General features: G+C 43.3%; 2 protein-coding genes across 3 annotated transcripts in view; one reads left to right on the forward strand and one right to left on the reverse strand.

Moving 5' to 3' along the window:
• scaf4a (SR-related CTD-associated factor 4a) overlaps nt 1-17,201 on the forward strand; it is a 29,992-nt gene extending 12,791 nt beyond the window's left edge. Inside the window, exons 10-19 of the mRNA XM_037687953.1 lie at nt 3,731-3,907; nt 4,082-4,155; nt 4,290-4,474; nt 4,646-4,746; nt 13,512-13,625; nt 13,699-13,855; nt 13,982-14,100; nt 14,355-14,508; nt 14,802-14,954; nt 15,096-17,201. Of these exons, the coding sequence (XP_037543881.1) occupies nt 3,731-3,907; nt 4,082-4,155; nt 4,290-4,474; nt 4,646-4,746; nt 13,512-13,625; nt 13,699-13,855; nt 13,982-14,100; nt 14,355-14,508; nt 14,802-14,954; nt 15,096-16,561 (2,700 nt within the window). The 3' untranslated portion in view covers nt 16,562-17,201. The remainder of the gene's footprint in view (nt 1-3,730; nt 3,908-4,081; nt 4,156-4,289; nt 4,475-4,645; nt 4,747-13,511; nt 13,626-13,698; nt 13,856-13,981; nt 14,101-14,354; nt 14,509-14,801; nt 14,955-15,095) is intronic.
• Nucleotides 1-19,495, reverse strand: part of smad9 (SMAD family member 9) — a 937,424-nt gene that overhangs the window by 870,448 nt on the left and 47,481 nt on the right. The window lies entirely within an intron of this gene.

A 19,495-nucleotide genomic window follows, 5' to 3' on the forward strand; every position in this document is an offset into this window, starting at 1 on the left:
TTTAAGTCAAAAACTGAACAACAATACAAATGTGTAAAATTGTACATATTTGATTAAGATAATACGCTCAAGGGCCCCTTTGTGTGGAAACAAATATTAATAATAAAGAATAAAATATAAAAAAATTGAACAACAAACATGTTATGTTTACTTTATTTAATTATTTATCATTCAACCCTACACGGTTTACCAAAAAAAAAAAAAATGCAACTCTTAAAACATATTTAGCCTCAGCTTGGTACAGAGGTTAAGTTCTTGCTAAGAACCAGCCAACCTGATTTCAGATCTCACATTAATGGTCACAAAATCAGCATGGTAAAACAAATCCTCTTCAGTTCTACATTCACAACAAACCAGTATGATTTATTGTGCATTTTAAGTCAAATTCTTCCACTATTAATGTCCAGGTTTTTACAAACATCTAATACAAGTGATAATAATATCCATCCATCCATTTTATTCTGCTTATCCGGGGTCGAGTCACGGGGGTAGCAGCCTAAGTAGGGAGGCCCAGACTTGTCTCTCCCCAGCCGCTTGGTCCAGCTCCTCTGGGGGAATCCCGAGGCGTTCCCAGGCCATCCGAGAAACATAGTCCCTCCAGCGTGTCCTGGGTCTTCCTCTGGGTCTCTTCCCAGTGGGATGTGTCCGGAACACCTCACCAGGGAGGCGTCAAGGAGGCATCCTAACCAGATGCCCGAGCCACCTCAACTGGCTCCTCTTGACATGGAGAAGCAGCGGCTCTACTCTGAGTCCCTCCCAGATGATCGAGCTTCTCACCCTATTTCTAAGGGAGAGCCCAGACACCTTGCGGAGAAAATTCATTTTGGCCGCTTGTATCCGAGATCTCGTTCTTTCGGTCACAATCCAAAGCTCATGACCATAGATGAGGGTAGGAACGTAGATCATCTGTAAATTTAGAGCTTCGCCTTTTGACTCAGCTTTCTCTTCACCACGACAGACCTGTACATCGCCCGCTTCACTTCAGATGCTGCACCTATCCGCCTATCGATCTCACGTTGCATTTTTCCCTCATTCGTGAACAAGACCCCATACTTGAACTCCTCCACTTGGGGCAGGACCTCCTCCCTGACCCGGAAAGGGCACTCTACCCTTTTCCGGCTCAAGACCATGGCCTCGGGTTTGGAGGAACTGATCTTCATCCCGGCCGTGTCGCACCCTGTTGCGAACCGCTCCAGCGAAAGCTATAGATCACGATCTGATGAAGCCAGCAGGACCACATCATCTGCAAAAAGCAGAGACGCAATCCTAAGGCCACCAAAACGGATCCCCTCAACACCTTGGCTGCGCCTAGAAATTCTGTCCATAAAAGTTATGAACAGAATCGGTGACAAAGGGCAACCGTGGCGGAGTCCAACTCTCACCGGGAATAAATCCGACTTACTGCCGGCAATGCGGACCAGGCTCTGACACCGGCCATACAGGGACCTAACAGTCCATATCAAAGGGCCCGGTACCCCATACTCCCAGAGTACCTCCTACAGGTTTCCCCGAGGGACGCGGTCGAACGCCTTCTCCAAGTCCACAAAGCACATGTAGACCGGTTGGGCAAACTTCCACGCACCCTCCAGGACCCTGCTGAGAGTGTAAAGCTGGTCCAGTGTTCCACGACCAGGACGAAAACCGCACTACTCCTCCTGAATCCGAGGTTCGACTATCCGATGGACCCTCCTCTCCAGAACCCCCGAATAGACCTTACCAGGGAGGATTAGGAGCGTGATCCCCCTGTAGTTGGAACACACTCTACGGTCCCCCTTTTTGAATAGGGGGACTACCACCTTGGTCTGCCAATCCAGGGGAACTTCTCTCGATGTCCACGCAATATTGCAGAGTCGCGCAAGCCAACACAACCCTACAACATCCACAGCCTTAAGGAACTCCGGGCGAATCTCATTCACCCCTGGGGCCCTGCCACCGAGGAGCTTTTTAACCACCTCGATGACCTCAGCACCAGAGAATCGAGGGCCCGACCCAGAGTCCCCAGGCTCTGCTTCCTCAGTGGAAGACGTGTCGGTGGGATTGAGGAGGTCTTCAAAGTATTCTGCCCACCAACCCACGACATCCCGAGTTAAGGTCAGCAGCACACCACCCCCACTATAAACAGTGTTGGTGGCGTATCGCTTTCTCCCCCTGAGACGCCGGATGGTGGACCAGAATCGCCTCGAAGCCGTGCGGAAGGGATTCTCCATGGCCTCTCCGAACTCCTCCCATGCCCGAGTTTTTGCCTCAGTGACCACCCAAGCCGCATGTCGCTTGGACTGCCGGTACCCACCAGCTGCTTCCGGGGTCCCACAGGCCAAAAAGGCCCGATAGGACTCCTTCTTCAGCCTGACAGCATCCCTCACAGACGGTGTCCACCACCGGGTTTGATGGTTGCCGCCGCGACAGGCACCAACAACCTTGCGGCCGCAGCTCCAATAAGCCACCTCGACAATAGAGGCATGGAACACGGCCCACTCGGACTCAATGTCCCCCACCTCCCCCGGAACATGTTCAAAGTTCTCCCGGAGGTGGGAGTTAAAGCTCCGTCTCACAGGAGACTCTGCCAGACATTCCCAGCAAACCCTGACAATACGTTTGGGTCTGCCAGGTCTGACCGGCATCCTCCCCACACCATCGGAGCCAACTCACCACCAGGTAGTGATCAGTGGACTGCTCCACCCCTCTCTTCACCCGAGTGTCCAAGACATGTGGCCGCAGATCAGATGAGACGATGACAAAGTCGATCATCGAACTGTGGCCTAGGGTGTCCTGGTGCCAAGAGCACATATGGACACTCTTATGCTTGAACATGTTCGTTATGGATAATCCATGATGAGCACAGAAGTACACCACCACCACTGGGGTTCAGATCGGGGGGGGGGGGGTTCTCCCAACCACACCCCTCCAGGTCTCAGTATCATTGTTCACGTGAGCATTGAAGTCCCCCAGCAGAACAAGGGAGTCCCCAGGAGGTGCACTTTCCAGTACCCCCTCCAAGGACTCCAAAAAGGGTGGATAATCTAAACTGCCATTTGGTGCATAAGCACAAACGACAGTCAGAACCCGTCCCCCCACACGTAGGTGGAGGGAGGCCACCCTCTCATTCACCGGGGTGAACCCCAACACATAGGCACCAAGATGGGGGGCAATAAGTATGCCCACTCCTGCTCAGCGCCTCTCACCAGGGCAACTCCAGAGTGGAAGAGTGTCCAACCCCTCTCAAGGACGCCATGCGTGGAGGTGAGTCCGACTATTTCTAGCCGGAACCTCTCAACCTCACACACCAGCTCAGGCTCCTTCCCCACCAGTGAGGTGACATTCCATGTCCCAATAGCCAGCTTCTGTAGCCGAGGATCAGACCGCCAGGGTCTCCGCCCTCGGCCACCACCCATCCCACATTGCACCCGACCCCTTTGGCCCCTCCCACAGGTGGTGAACCCATGGGAAGTTGATAACAATATCACCTTCCCATGATAATAATATTACCATTATTAATTATTTTAGGTTTTTAAATTTCTAAATGTTCATGACCATCAGAAGATGATGCTATAACTCCCATTTCTTGTGTCACTTCTTTGTAAAGGCGTATTGGTTTCGAATGCGTTCAGGCCTGAATTTGAGCTTCTGTTGAAGCATGCTCATAAGCAACATCAGGGAATGGCATGATGCATTTCATGCACACTTTTTTTTTCCAGAAAATCTTTTCTTTAGTTACGTTTGTCTTTCTTAGGTTCATCTGCCTCCTAATGGTCAGCTCCAGGCTTGTGGTGTAATACCAGGACAAAGCTTCCCTATTGCGATGCACCCTATGGGCCATGCTCTGCCAGGGCAGCCCCTTCCTGGTCCCACTGGACCTCCAGGTTTCTTAGGGGGTTACGCTCCCCAAAATGCACCCCAGCAAAAACAGGTGGGCTAAAAATTAGTACAAAATTAAACCTATCAAGCTATTTTAAGGGGGACAAGTTGTCATGTTACTGTTATTGTTTTTACAAATAATAATTTTCATTATTAAGGATGCGATTTTAAATGTGCTTTAGCTCGCTCTATATCACAGTTTGCCTCCTTCTATTTGTCTGTCTAGGATTCCTCGGTGGAAGTGGACCATTCATCAGTCAGGGATGGCCGGCACAGTCAAAGGTCTCACTCAGGCTCCAGGTGAGAATTTGAAAAAGGAATTGTTTCTTCATTCAGACTTCATATTTTTTCTACATTTTGCAGTTAAATTTTAAGTATATAAGTATCACTTTTTTTTAATAACATAGTGGGACTTTTTTTTTTTTAACCTCTAGATCTCCAAAGAGGAGAAGGTCTCGGTCCAATTCCCGTACTCGGCGGTCCAGGTTCAGGCGATCTCGCTCCAGAGACCGCCGTTACTCTTCCCCACATGCTCGCTCACAGGAGCGCAGGGAGAGGGAGAGAGAGAGAGAAAGGCGGCAGAAAGGTCTTCCACCACCCAAGAGCGAGACACTCAGCAGTGAGTCATCATCTGTTTACCGTTTAGTTACAAACATGAAACATGACAACAAAGATAGTTTGTCTGCACAATGTGTTCTTCTTTTCCTTTGTTTGAACAATATAATTGTGTTTTAGGTTTTATCATTTATCTGTTGTTCCTGTTCTATAAAATATTCCCTCTATTTTTCAGTTTGTAGTACAACTCTCTGGGTTGGTCAGCTGGACAAGAGAACACTACAGCAAGATGTTGCTTTGTTGCTGGAGGAGTTTGGGCAAATAGAATCAATCAATGTAAGTAAACATTTGTAGACCGTACATGTTTAACTCTGACTATAATATTAATGTGAACTACAAAATAAGTCAAGAAATTAAACATAATGTCCAGTTTGACATAATGTTTAATTTTAAGAAGCATGTTGTTATGATTGCTACAACTAAGGAAGATCAGAAGATGAATTTTCCTTCTTTTTATTTAGCAAATCAAGTTTTGGACGTGGTGAATAATGTGAAATATCTAGGTCATATTCTAAGGAGTGATCTCTGTGATGATGATGATGTGAAGCGACAGTGTTGCAAGTTGTACATGCAAGCTAATATGTTGGCACGTAAACTTAGCATGTGTACAGATGAGGTTAACGTGTCCCTTTTCCGAACTTATTGGACCTCCTTTTATACGGCTCACCTCCTGTGTAACTACAGTAAAGCTATAATGAAGAAACTGCAAATAGCCTATCAGGATGCATTTAGAATCCTCCTCAGACTTCCAAGATGGACATCTGCAAGTCAAATGTTTGTCATGAGCAACATTCCCAACTTTTCACAAGTAGGTATCTCTGCAGGCAAATTCGGAAGGCGTATCTGGGCGATCATATCTGATTGGACTATAGGAAAGTAGGCGTATCTGGGCGGTCATATCTGATTGGACTATATGAAAATGGGCGTGTCTGACTGGCCGCATATGATTGGACGATAGAAAAACAGGCGTGTCTGGCCGGCCATATTTGATTGGACGATAAAAAATAGGCGTGTCTGGCCGGCCACATCTGATTGGACGATAGAAAAAAAGGCTGAACGATAAAATGCCGTAACCACAGACACATGATGTCTAAAAACAAAAACGTTATTGGCAGATTGTGTTAACCACAGGCATATTATGTCTATGGTGTTAACCGGTTCGACATTAGCGGCGTCTCAGGTTCAACACTGGCGGCGTCTCGGTTCGACATTGCTCCAGTATACTGCCGCGGCGTCTCCATAACTTCTTTTTTCGCCTCTCTTAACACAGAACTTCCGGTTACATTTCAAAATAAGAGCAACATAACTGTGTAGTGGGGAGAGCTAAATGTTAGTTTTTTTTTAATACCTAGCCGTAACATTAAAAAACAAATTCCATTTTGGTTGTTGAAAAATGTGAAAAAAGTTACAATCGATTCATAAAGAAAGAAAAATATAAATGATACTTAAACTGGCCTTGGGACAAAGGATGTTTCCTTTAACTTCACATTTTCTTGTTCAACTTGCCGTCACTACAGATGAGTGATTGTCAGTTTCTGTAAGATTTCTGCACCTGGAGCAGGTATTTCTGTTTACTGGTTAACTTCCTCAGCTGTCTCACATTTTAAAGTTCAACCCTACTCCATGTTTCAGTAGAAAAAAGCACATTTAGGAGTCAGTACATAACCAGACTTTTGGCCCTCACACCTATACCCAGTTGCTTATGCTGCATGATGAGATCAGATTTATCCATATTTTAGAAATTAAATTTAACTTAGTCGACAAAACAATACAAATGAAGACTGTCTGTCTTAAAAAAAACTCTTGGTTTTGCAGTAAGCAGCCTGATTTCAAACGGACATCTTGGCCAAAGGTAAAATAAAAATCTTTGTGTTCTCAGAAAAGTTGTTTCAGGACCTCCAATAAACTTATGTACACATCAAAGCACACAAGACAGATTCGGGAATTGTCTTTGTTTTCCAGATTTCACATTTGTTATTACCTTAAAACATACTCAGACAACATTTGATGCATCATTGAATTTTTTTTATTGTGTTTATTGGGACATTCATTTTTAGAAGTCATCATAGCATCTGTTGGAAACACAGAACATAGTACAGTTAGGGTGTTGCTAGTTGTTACTTATTGTAATGTGTGGGCATCACAGTACAAAAGCTGGACTACTAACCCTGCATCCATGGCACAAAAGTGGGTGCAGTACCCAGGAGTAATGGCTTCACTGTAGAAGGCCCTCAGCTCTCCTCTTTTGCCACTGCCCCAGAAACCTGCACAGTCTTTAAATTCTTCCCCACAGCTGAAGCAGACAGAAATTACATAAGGCTTTCTCTGCTCAGCCTGAAATACTTCAGGCTTCTTCGTTTATTTTGAAAGTCAACATCAGATGTTGGTCAAAGTTTTTGAGCAACATCTTGAGGTCTTCTAGAGTCAGCCTGAAGTGAGAGTGGTTCCTGACATGGCAGAAAGACATAAATATAATTAACAGCTTTTATTTATTTATTTTTCAGCTAATAACAACTTTTATTTATTTGTTTTTCATATTTTTCAGTTATACACAGCTTTTAAATATTTATTTTTCAAGTATTAAGAACTTTTATTTTCAGCTTTTATTTTGAAAAGCACCACACAGTTGTTGTAAACGTGCACAGTGAGAGCTGGGAGCCGAGTGGAGGCTCACTTTACCTCAGTGCGTTACCTGCGTGGGAATTCCCACCATGTTTTCACATGAGCTAAACTTCTAAAGCACGACAACAACGAGAGAACGGTCGAAACTATCGTGACCTACAATAAACGTACTTCAATAATATGCATAAGTGAAAACATAACATGCTTTATAAGTACAATAAATCATATTTCTTTGTCAAACATCGCAAAGAAACGTTACCTCATCAATAATCCTCGTGACTTTGAGGGTTACCCACAGCCAATCAGTGTTCGCCGCCGACAAACGCCTATTAAATACTGTTAGCCAATCAGTGTTCGCCGCCCATAAACGCCTACTCGCCAGAAACGCCCACTTTTGGTCTGCAGAGAACCCCTTCTCACTTTTCATGCCTCACTTAGGAACTTCATGTATAAACTTATGTGCCACTTGGATGTAGAAAACAACTTTGGGGAAATTTGGGGAGTGGTGGCGCAGAGGTTAGAGAGGTGGGCTTGTGATCCGAAGATCGCCGGTTCACGCCCCGGCCCCGACAACATCAAAATTGTGGGTGGGGTAGGTGAAGCACCCACACTTGCCCCCACCCTCATTCGTCCCACTCTGGGCCCATGAGCAAGGCCCTTAACCCCACCATGTGCTCCCTAAAACAGGTCTCTCTTGCAAATGAGTTCTCGTGGCTCAATGAGACTAACCTGGATAAATAAAAGGCTAAAAAAAATAAAAATAAAAAACTTAATAGAGCTTTGTCAACTGCAATATATAGTGATACTAGATATACCTCAAGCTTTTGTAAAATTTGGAATAACTGTTTGTCTGCTTTGTGATAAATGTGTTTCTTTTTTTTTTACTTGTTGATTTGTTTGCTCTTATTTTATCTAAAAAAGTTAAATCTGGTCCTCTGGACATTCATAAAAACAAAACAAAGTAAAACAACAAAAAAATGTTGAAACGTTTCGTCTTTCATCCAAAAGACTTCCTCAGTCTGAGGTGCTGTATTCAGCTCAGTCTCTTAAATAGCACCTTCTCAGAGTGGATCAACCAGTTTGCTGCTGACAACCAAAACCAGCTGCTCACATACCATACCATACCAATTTATTTATATAGCACTTAAAACAGCAACAAGGCCAACCAAAGTGCTGTACAAAAGAACCAAACATGCACAGCAGACAGGAAAACATAAAACAGAAATACAGATACAAATAGCAGCAGAAGCTAACTAAAATGGCCAACAGAGTAGAGAACAGACCGGACCAAAACAAATCACACCGTGTTAAAGGCAAGCGAATAGAAGTGGGTCTTCAAGCGAGACTTAAAGACTGAGAGTGTGGGAGCCTGCCAGACACTCAGTGGCAACTCATTCCACAGTCGTGGACCTGCAACAGAGAAAGCCCTGTCACCTCTGAGCTTACGACGGGTTTCTGGGACTGAGAGAAGCATCTGGTCTGCTGACCTCAGAGAGCGCGGTGGGACATATGGCTGCAGAAGATCAGTGAGATAGGATGGGGCGGAACTGTTCAGTGATTTAAAACGAGGTCCAGCGTGTGACCATGTTCCTGGGTGGGGCCGCTCACCTGCTGAGCTAAGCCAAAAGAGCCCCAATAAATCCAGAAAGTCCTTCACTAAGGGCTTCTCCTGACAACACACATGCAAATTAAAGTCACCAATAAGCAAAAAGTGAGTGTATCTCTGTGTGATATCAGCCAAAAAGTCAGAGAATTCATTTATGAAGTCCTTAGAACGAGGTGGGCGGTAGACAAGCGCGCACAGAACCGTAGGAGAGTGTCCGAGTTCAAAAACGCTCAGCTCAAAGCTGGCGCGGGACACCGGGATGGACAACTGTTTACAGGCCAAGTTTGCTTACATGATCAAGAAGGACCATCGGCCTAACAATGGATCATTAGCACACCGATGGCTGTTTACTATTCACAGGGGGTTGAGTGATACTAGCAATAACAGCATTGTAAGAGGGGGACAGTTGAACCCAGAGGCCTCCACCCCTGTTTAATGATGGACGGTTTCTTTTCACAAAGATGGCCTCCTTTACTCCTCTCTCAAACCATCGTTCTTCTCTATGCAGGATGTGAACATCTTCATCCCTGAAAGAGTGACCGCTGGCCTGGAGATGAGTGTAGACCACAGAATCCTGGCCTGATGATGTTGATCTTCTGTGCTGGGCCATCCTTTTGGCCAGTGGCTGTTTAGATTCCCCGATGTAAGACTGATCACAGCCCTCCTGACACTGAACAGCATACACAATATTACTCTGTTTGTGCCGGGGAACTGGATCTTTGGGATGAACCAGTCTTTGTCGTAATGTATATTGGGGTTTAAAAGCCATTGGGACGTTGTGTTTAGAAAATAAACATCTCAGTTTCTCTGACACTCCCTCAACATATGGAATGACCACTGGTCTGGTTCTGGGTTCCTCCTTTTCACCTGATGGCTGACTGGAGTCCTGTTTGGGTTTCTTCTCTGCTTTCAGGAAGGCCCAATTAGGATATCCACATTGCTCTAGAGCCTGTCTTGTGTGGGATTTCTCCTTCTGCCTGGCTCCTGAGTTAGTGGGGATGCTGTCTGCTCTGTGATACAGAGTCCTGATGACTCCTAACTTGTGCTCCAAAGGGTGATGGGAGTCAAACTGCAAATACTGGTCTGTGTGGGTGGGTTTGCGGTACACCTCAGTTTGCAAATGTCCTCTATCAGAGACTGAGACCTCACAGTCCAAGAAAGCCAACCTGCCATTTTTTACATCTTCTCGTGTGAACTTGATGTATTTATCCACAGAGTTGATGTGATCAGTAAAATGTTGGACTTCCTGAGATTTAATTTTAACCCAGGTGTCGTCAACATACCTGAACCAATGACTTGGTGGTGTCCCTGAAAAGGACGTCAAGGCTCTCTTTTCTACCTCCTCCATGTACAGGTTGGCAACAATAGGAGAAACTGGAGACCCCATAGCACACCCATGTTTCTGCCTATAATATTGCTCCCCATATGTGAAGTAGGTTGACTGCAGGCACAGTTTCAAGAGTTGACACAGTTGTTCTGTGGAAAGCGTGGTCCTGCTGCTCAGGGTGGTGTCTGATTTTAATCTTAAACTGACCACCTCTACTGCATCATCAACAGGAATGCACATAAAGAGTGATATGACATCAAAAGAGACCATTGTTTCATCAGTCTCCATGATGACATCCCTCACCTTATCCACAAAGTCCATGGTGTTCTGTATGTGGTGTTCTGAGCTGCCAACTAAAGGGATGAGTACAGACGCCAGATATTTGGAAACATTGTAAGTGACCGAGTTAATCATGGCAACAATAGGTCTTAAAGGTACACCTTGTTTGTGGATTTTAGGTAAACCATACAGATTAGGTGTGGCCTCCCCTGGGTACAGTCTGTGGTACAGAATATGGTCAATAGCCTTGTCCTGCTCCAAAATTTTACCTTTAAGCAGGACCACGTTTTCCACAGAACAACTGTGTCAACTCTTGAAACTGTGCCTGCAGTCAACCTACTTCACCTATGGGAGCAATATTATAGGCAGAAACATGGGTGTATTATGGGGTCTCCAGTTTCTCCTATTGTTACCAACCTGTACATGGAGGAGGTAGAAAAGAGAGCCTTGACGTCCTTTTCAGGGACACCACCAAGTCATTGGTTCAGGTATGTTGACGACACTTAGGCTAAAATTAAATCTCAGGAAGTCCAGCATTTTACTGACCACATCAACTCTGTGGATAAATACATCAAGTTCACACGAGAAGATGTAAAAAGTGGCAGGTTGGCTTTCTTGGACTGTGAGGTCTCAGTCTCTGATAGAGGACATTTGCAAACTGAAGTGTACCGCAAACCCACCCACACAGACCAGTATTTGCAGTTTGACTCCCACCACCCTTTGGAGCACAAGTTAGGAGTCATCAGGACTCTGTATCACAGAGCAGACAGCGTCCCCACTAGCTTAGGAGCCAGGCAGAAGGAGAAATCCTGCACAAGACAGGCTCTAGAGCGATGTGGATATCCTAACTGGGCCTTTCTGAAAGCAGAGAAGAAACCCAAACAGGACTCCAGTCAGCCATCAGGTGAAAAAGAGGAACCCAGACCAGTGGTCATTCCGTATGTTTAGGGAGTATCAGAGAAACTGAGACGTTTATTTTCTAAACATAATGTCCCAGTGGCTTTTAAACCCCAAAATACATCACGACAAAGACTGGTTCATCCCAAAGATCCAGTCTCCCGGCACAAACAGAGTAATATTGTGTATGCTGTTCAGTGTCAGGAGGGCTGTGATCAGTCTTACATCGGGGAAACTAAACAGCCACTGGCCAAAAGGATGGACCAGCACAGAAGATCAACATCATCAGGCCAGGACTCTGCGGTCTACACTCATCTCCAGACCAGCGGTCACTCTTTCAGGGATGAAGATGTTCACATCCTGGACAGAGAGGAACGATGGTTTGAGAGAGGAGTAAAGGAGGCCATCTTTGTGAAAAGAAATCGTCCATCGTTAAACGGGTGCAGGCCTCCGTGTTCAATTGTCCCCCTCTTACAATGCTGTGATTGCTAGTATCACTCAGCCCTCTGTGAATAGTAAACAGCCATCAGTGTGCTAATGATCCATTGGTAGGCTGATGGTCCTTCTTGATCATGTGATCAGCTGGTTTTGGTTGTCAGCAGCAAACTGGTTGATCCACTCTGAGAAGGTGCTATTTAAGAGACTGAGCTGAATACAGCTCCTCAGACTGAGGAAGTCTCTCGGATGAGAGACGAAACGTTTCTACATTTTTTTGTTGTTTTACTTTGTTTTGTTTTTTTGAATGTCCAGAGGACCAGATTGAACTTTTTTGGATTTTTCTACCTGGATTATTGAGCATGCATCAGGATATTTTGCACTCTTATTTTATGTTTATTTGGTATGGACTACTTTTTTTCTCTCTTATATAACTTACTAAGGAAATGGGTATCTGACTTGTTAGGCTCTTTGACACATGGCCTTAGTCAAGAACTGGGATGTGTTCTGGCCGCCTTGTGCTGGTACCCATCCCCACTCAGCCTCGTTTGTGGGACCATCTTGTTCATGGTTCCAAGCGAACTTCTCCATGGTGACGATATTGACATAAGCAAGCAGCAGCCGTTGAGTAGCCAGTAGGAATGTACGATATGGCATAAAATTCATATCATGATATGTTTTGTTAAGGGTGGCGATAACAATATATATCGCAATATGTTTTTAGTATAAAACTTGCTAAAAAAAAAAGCATAGGGTGTCCTTTTGCCATCATATGTTTTGAATTAAGAAAATTCCACTACTAGGTCCAGAGAGTTTTTAAATAATAAACAAATCAAGAATTAGGCTTCTTTCTTTTAGCGCAAAACAGTGCAAAAGATATCATATGTAATTTTAGTCATATGTTTTAAACAAAAAAATATGTTGTTAACTCTTCACAGTTTCCAGTCTTCTCACTTAAGAAATGAACAGCAACAGAGCAGCATTTTACACTGAAAACACTTCACCCTCCAAACCCCTAGTGGGCGCCTCCTTTAACTTTAATGGAGAGCTGACACAAAATGTGTCTGTGGCTTTGACCAGAGGGTCTTGCAGTAAAATCACACAACACAGCATTCTTTTACAGCTTAGAGAGCGGGTTTCTCTAAAGCTGACCAACACTTACTTTAATTTTCGATGGAAAAAACCAAAACTTTCGACAGAACACAGCGTTTTGCGCATGCGTCAGAATACGGCAACCCTACGGCAAGCCGGCGATAGTTAGCTTGTAGCTTCGCTACTTAGCTCTCGAAGAAAAGACTTTAACGCGACTTGCGCACAGTTTTCAGCTCAAAAAAAGTAACGATTAAACTGACAACTTTGATTTTACTTCAGACACAGCGTTACTGCGGGTAGCCGGTAGAAGACAGATTTCTATCATAGGCTAAATTTCTACCGTGTACCGTTTATATCGCGCATTCCTAGTAGCCATTGGAGTTACATGTTACGTCACTGTTCTATAAGCTGTTCTGGGATAAGCTAAAGAAACTAAAGTTCGATCATAGGGTAATTAAGGACCACAACGGGCGGCGTGGCTCGAACACAATGACCAGTCACAATTGTATTGACAATCCCGCCCACATAGCGAGGAGACAAGTCACGGTGGCAAATCACCTATACCTGAGAAGAATCGATAAGACAAGAGCCGAGTGAAGTCGCCCTTATCAGTGGCAAAGCAGCTTTAGTGACGGGGACATTGGCTTGCTGGCTGTGTTTTATTTGTCATCCTTTTTTTATAAATGTTCTTGTTCACACAAATCACTTCACCTGAATATAAAAAGTACAGGACCCCAAATAAATAAATAAATTTCTCGTTCTTTTTGTCTTGTCTCTCTTAAGATGATTCCTCCGCGTGGCTGTGCTTATATTGTCATGATACACAGGGAGGATGCTTTCAGAGCTCTGCAGAAGCTCAGTCGAGGACCATATAAGGTTAATCAGAAAGCAATCAAGGTATGGATTGTTGTCTAATAATAACAAACTGATTAATAGACTATTTTATTAATGTTATTTTGTTTCTTGTCAGATTGCTTGGGCTTTGAACAAGGGCATAAAGCCTGAATTTAAACCGTACTGGAATGTAGAGTTGGGTGTCACCTACATTCCTTGGTCTAAAATCAGAGAGGACCAGTTAGAGGATCTGACAGAAGGAGGAATGCTCGATGCGGATACTGTGTCACCAGGTGAGAAATTAAAGTTTAATCAGAAGGGCATAGTGATCATTTGTTAAACCAAGTGATAAATTTAGCATCTGCCATTTGTTTTATTGTTTAGTAATACCATTCACTGGAATGGCTGTTTTTTTCTAGAATGGAATAGTTCACGAAAACCTTTTGATCACCAAGAGGAACCCACTCACAACGGCCGTTCTGAGCAGCAGCAGCCTGAGGAGATTCAAGTGCTACCTGTAGTGTCTCCTCCTGCTCAGGTAGGCAACAAATGAAAGATGTGATCAATAAAATGATTTCCGGGAATAGTTATATTTCTCTTTATAATTGGTGACGTCTAGATTTACTGCTGTTAAAAGCTGGTGAAGCGCTGAAATAAGTTGCTTGTATGTAACATTTTTTAAGACAAAAGTATTTGTATCAAATGTTTTATTTAAAACTATTTAAGCCTTGTGTTGCATTAGGAAGTATTGCTTTTCATTTGCGTACAATAAAGTTTTATAAATGTCTTCAGGTTCCTCCAATGCAGCAGCCGATGGTGGGTGTGGGTTCTCTACCACCTCCCATCTTTCCCGGTCCAATGGGAATGCCTCCGCCTGCCTTTACTCGGGGCATGCCCCCTCCTCCTTTTATGAGACCTGGCTTCAACCCCTTGCAAATGCCTCCAGGTATCACAACATACAGCCATTATATCATCAAAATAGAAGTGTAGTTGACTTGAATAATAAGATATGTTCAGTGTAGGGCTGCTGTTTCTTCAACTTTTTATCAGAAGATAGCCACAGGATAGCAAATTTGATATATTGTTTTGCGATTCTTTATATCAACTCCACAGCAAATTGCTCTTGTGCACTTTGCAAAAAAAAGAAAAAGACACAAGTCATTTCATCATTAACTTTTTTTTCCTGCAATGTATCAAACTGGATTAAAGGAAACTTAATGCCTTTCAACACTCTTCTAGGCTTTCCCCCTTCAGGACCTATGCCTCTAGGTCCCACACTTCCTCCCAAAGGTGGAGTTGATGAGCCACCTCAGGACATGGCAGATCTGGGCAGAAAGAAAAATGAGGCTCACGAGGGCCCCAACATCTTCAACAATCAGATGGGACCCATTGGTCAGTTAGTTGCCCTATTTGTGTGTCAATCTTGGCTTTTTACCAGAATGGTTAATTTAGCTTTAGATGTTTTTAACCCACTTAAAAAATATATTATTTTTACTTTTGTGAATGATATTCCTTTGTTTATTTCCCTAACAGGTAACCAGGTTGGTTCCCTTCCAGTTGGACCTCCAGGCCATCTCCTAGGTGTACCATTATCTAATTCTTCAGGTGGTCCTCCTGTAGGTCTTCCAGGTGGTCCTCCTGTAGGTCTTCCAGGTGGTCCTCCTGTAGGTCATCCAGGTGGTCCTCCTGTAGGTCATCCAGGTGGTCCTCCGGTAGGTCTTCCAGGTGGTCCTCCGGTAGGTCTTCAAGGTGGTCCCTTGATTGGACCTCCTGGTGGTCCTCTGGTGGGCCCTCCTGGTGGGCCTTTAGTCAGGCCTCCTGGTGGGCCTTTGGTTAGACCTCCTGGTGGTCCTCTGGTAGGACCTCCAGGTAGTCATCCCGGTGGTCCTCCAAGTGGTCATCCTGGAAACATGCAACCTCCCTCTAGTGGTCTACTGGGTGCACGACCCGGAATAATTCCACTCCAGCGCCCCCTAGGTCCACCGCCGCAGCATATGCAGCGTTTCCCTCCTCCCCATGGGCCAAGACCACCTCACTCCAATATGCCCGCTAATTCTCCACAGATGATACCCCGGGGGCCACACCCTCAGATGATGGGCCACGAGCCCCCTCCACCTAAAGGAGGCTTTGGCATGCCCCCACCACACAATATAAGGGTTCCTTTCCCTCATGGGCAAGGACCTCTCCCTCAAGCAACCCCCCCTCCTTCATTTATCAGACCAGGGGGTCCTAGAGAAGAACCAGAAGAAATGGATGACAGACCATTTAGGGGAGACAGGCCTGGATTCAGGGATCGAGAGCAGGAGAGGGACCGAGACTGGGATCGAGATAGAGACAGGGACAGAGGTTTTGGAGGGGGTAGACGTTCTTTTGGTGATGGAGGGAGGGCAGTTGGTGGTGACAAAATGGACGGGAGAGACAGACACGGGGGTTGGCAGGAAGATGGAGGCAATCAGCGTGGGGGAGGATGGGAGAGAGAGAGAGATCGGGAGAGAGACCGGGACCGCGATCGGGACCGCGATCGGGACAGAAGTAGACGAGACTGGAGAGAAAGGCGAGGAAGCCCTGATAGGGACAGAGAACGGGGCCGTGGTGAGGATGGAGAGAGAGAACGCGGCAGGGGGGAGGGCGGCGAAAGAAACAGGGGCGATGGGGCAAATGTGGACAAAGCCAAAGCACCCGAAATCAAAGGGGACAAGCCAAAACGGTCAGAACGACGAGAAAGGACCTCACGGTGGGACCAAGATGATCGACTGGCCGAACTGGAAAACATGGACAAATTTCGGAACATCAAGAGCCAGGAGCAGTCTTGTGTGACATCTGTGGTTACCATGGACACCAGTAAAGACCCAGACAGAAAAGCCTCTGAACCGAAGCAACAGTCTGAACATTTAGCTTCACCTCCAGAGGTCACGGCTTCTAAAGAAAAACCTGTGCCCTCTGAGCCTCTAAAGTCGGCTCCATGTGAGCCCACAGAAACAAAAGAAGAATCCTCTTAGACCTGTGAAGAGCTGAAACATACTGAAGGTTTTGTCCACTGTTATAGTCTCAGTTGTTGGCAGATTAAAGTCAAACTAGTAACAGTTTATCTGATGGTACATGGGCTGTACATTTCTTCACCTCTCACTTTTTGTTTTACATTTTTATTTTATAGCATTTCTGTACACACAGGAAAACATACCAGGTTGACCCGCATTTGTTTTAACTTCTTAAATATGGCAAGAGAAATATTTTATAAATTATTTTTAATTTGTAAATATTCTGTCAAACACTGATTGTGTTAAACAACTTTGGTTTTAGTAGAAGCTCCTTTTTTTTTTCTTAATTCCTCGTGTGTTTAGAGTCAGCTGTGAGTTCAGTTTCAAAGATTCAAAAAATCGGACAAATGTGCATAAAGTAATGGTGATCTCATAAATTTCCAAAGGACACATTGTTAAAACATCTGCTTTGAATTTGCATCGACTTTTTCATTTGACATTTTAAATGTTGCAGTACCACAAAAGTGTTCATTTCTTTGATTTAAAAAAATTAAATGTTGTGGGAATCAGTCATGGAAATGTAATCATTCATTAACACTTGCATTTAATTCATTTTCTCTAATATAGCTTGCTAGAGGCTTTTTAATTTTCACAAAGTAAAAAATAAAGATGTGAAAAACCACAATGCTTCTGACATTCAGAAATTTAAAAGAACGTTTTATGTGTAAGCTTGATGTAATTGACTCTTTACACATGTGAGAATCCAACCATAAACATCCCTTTTCTAATCAGATGACTTTCTTCTTAGCAACAGCTATTCAGAAAAAAATAAGTCTGACAAGAAACATTTTATTTATTTTAGATGCCCTGAGTTGACTTGGCTCTATATAAATAAACTGAATTGAATTGACAAATTGTCAATGTTAACAAACATGACAAAACTTAAGTGCTAGTTGAATTTCATGAAAAAGTAGAATTTTAAAAATGTAGTTAACAAATATTTTTTGGATGAAAGAAAATTGGCAAATTAAGGAACAAGTTAGGTATTCTTAAACTACAAAAATGTCCTGGGTCAAAATATTAGCATTTTAATGCAAAGATACTTATTGAAATTAACGTTTCTTTCTTTTTTTTTTTTTTTTCGCATCTTTTTTTCTGTTTGAAAGAAAATACAGAAAAAATAATCAGAAAATCTGTGTTTGAAACGTATTTCGTTCAATTTGCCTACTTTTAGATTATTTGTGTTTGTTTTTGTTCCATGAAGCTTTAAATTTGGATTTCAATTTCAAAACAACCCTTTCATTGCTCTGACAGTGAGATTCATAAATTTGTTTTGGTTATAAAAATAAATACAAAATGTATATATCTATATATATTTTACTTTTACAAACAGCCTACGAGCATAGTTTCTTTTTCATTAAGATGAACTGTTTTAATTTTGTTTTAATCTGAAGCCCAGAATCGGCGAGTACACCGAATAATTTTACACCAAACTGAGAGTAGAAGTAAAAGTAAGGATGTATGAAATGAAGGGTTCTTCCCAGGACACTGCTGTAAATATGCTTTTATTACTGGCAACTTTAAGGCTTGTTGTAATAGTTAATCTGTGATTTGTTTATCTGAAAGAAACGCGTTGACACACAAAAAATAAAAATAAACAGAGGCCCGTTGCTTTTACGTTTTTAATTCCTAGTGGTTTGAAAATTGACATGTTTCTATGATTTAATTATAAAAGACATGGACGAGAAATCTTCAATATTTCAGCCATAGGAAATCGTTTTTAATAAAACTATTTTTGTACCAACTGTTTTGCTCATTTTATCCTGTGCCTAAACCATGATTATATTTTTAATGTTAGTTGATGTTTGGCATATAAAAACTGAAGTGTAAACAATACTGCATGTATTTTTTTTTTCTTTTTTTTTTACTAATTGGTGAAACGTTTTGTTAGGTTGGAGTTTATTGTAAATAAATAGTTGGCTTTAAACAAGTTTTTTCAAATGGTTATATGGAAAGTATTAGTATAGCGGTTCTTTTTCAAGGTTGGCTATTGTCATTCGCATCACATGTGGTACATGAGGTGGAACAAAATTGTGTACTCCAGGTCCCAGTTACACCCAAAAAATAGCCCCAAAAAAGTATAAAAATAAACAGTATACAAGGATCTAAGCCATATGCTAAACACTAATATAGTAATATAAACTATTGCAGTATATTAAACGGCAACCTGAGCATGAGTAGTGAGCAGAGGGGTATGAATACAGCATGTTAAAGGCACGAAGTCAGCAGCATGGATAAAGATTGGTTTTTGTTGCACTTCCAATAAGGTACAGTTAGGTTTTAGTTAAAGCGTCAGAAGCTAAAACATTTTAAGCCGTGAAAAAAAAACATACCCACTTGGATGATGCTGAATGATTTAAAATGGGAAGTGTGAATATGTACGTTACAGTATTTTTTTCTTAGTCTTTCGGCTGCTCCCTTCTGCTTTCGTTCATTCAACCTTTATTTAGACAGGTAAATCCCATTGAGCCTCAAAACCTCATTTACAAGAGAGACCTGATTTCAACAAAGAACAATGACAACATTGGACAACAGCGACAACAATAGATGGCTACAAAAAGGCACACAGATTTCCTTTCTTTTTTTTCCCCTTACAAATAAGATGGCCAAAAAAAAGTAACAAAAACAGCTAGATTCTAAGACGAATGTCGAAAACTAAAAAACGGAACATGTCTGCATTGGTCAATGCCAGGTGTCCCAACAGATTTTTAAAGCCACTTCGAGAGGTCAAGGTCGAGAGCTTCAGGTCTTTCTTCAGGGGTCACCACAGCGAAATAACTCGCATGAGGACTGAGCGATTGTTTTTACCTTGATTGCCCTTCCTGATGCTACCACAGCTCTGTGTGGAGCAGAGATCTGCCATCTGGGTGCCCGGGGGATCAGATGGTGGGATTT

The sequence above is a fragment of the Nematolebias whitei genome, chromosome 14 (genome assembly GCF_014905685.2).
Source record: "Nematolebias whitei isolate Nwh7 chromosome 14, NemWhi1, whole genome shotgun sequence".
NCBI lineage: Eukaryota > Metazoa > Chordata > Actinopteri > Cyprinodontiformes > Rivulidae > Nematolebias > Nematolebias whitei.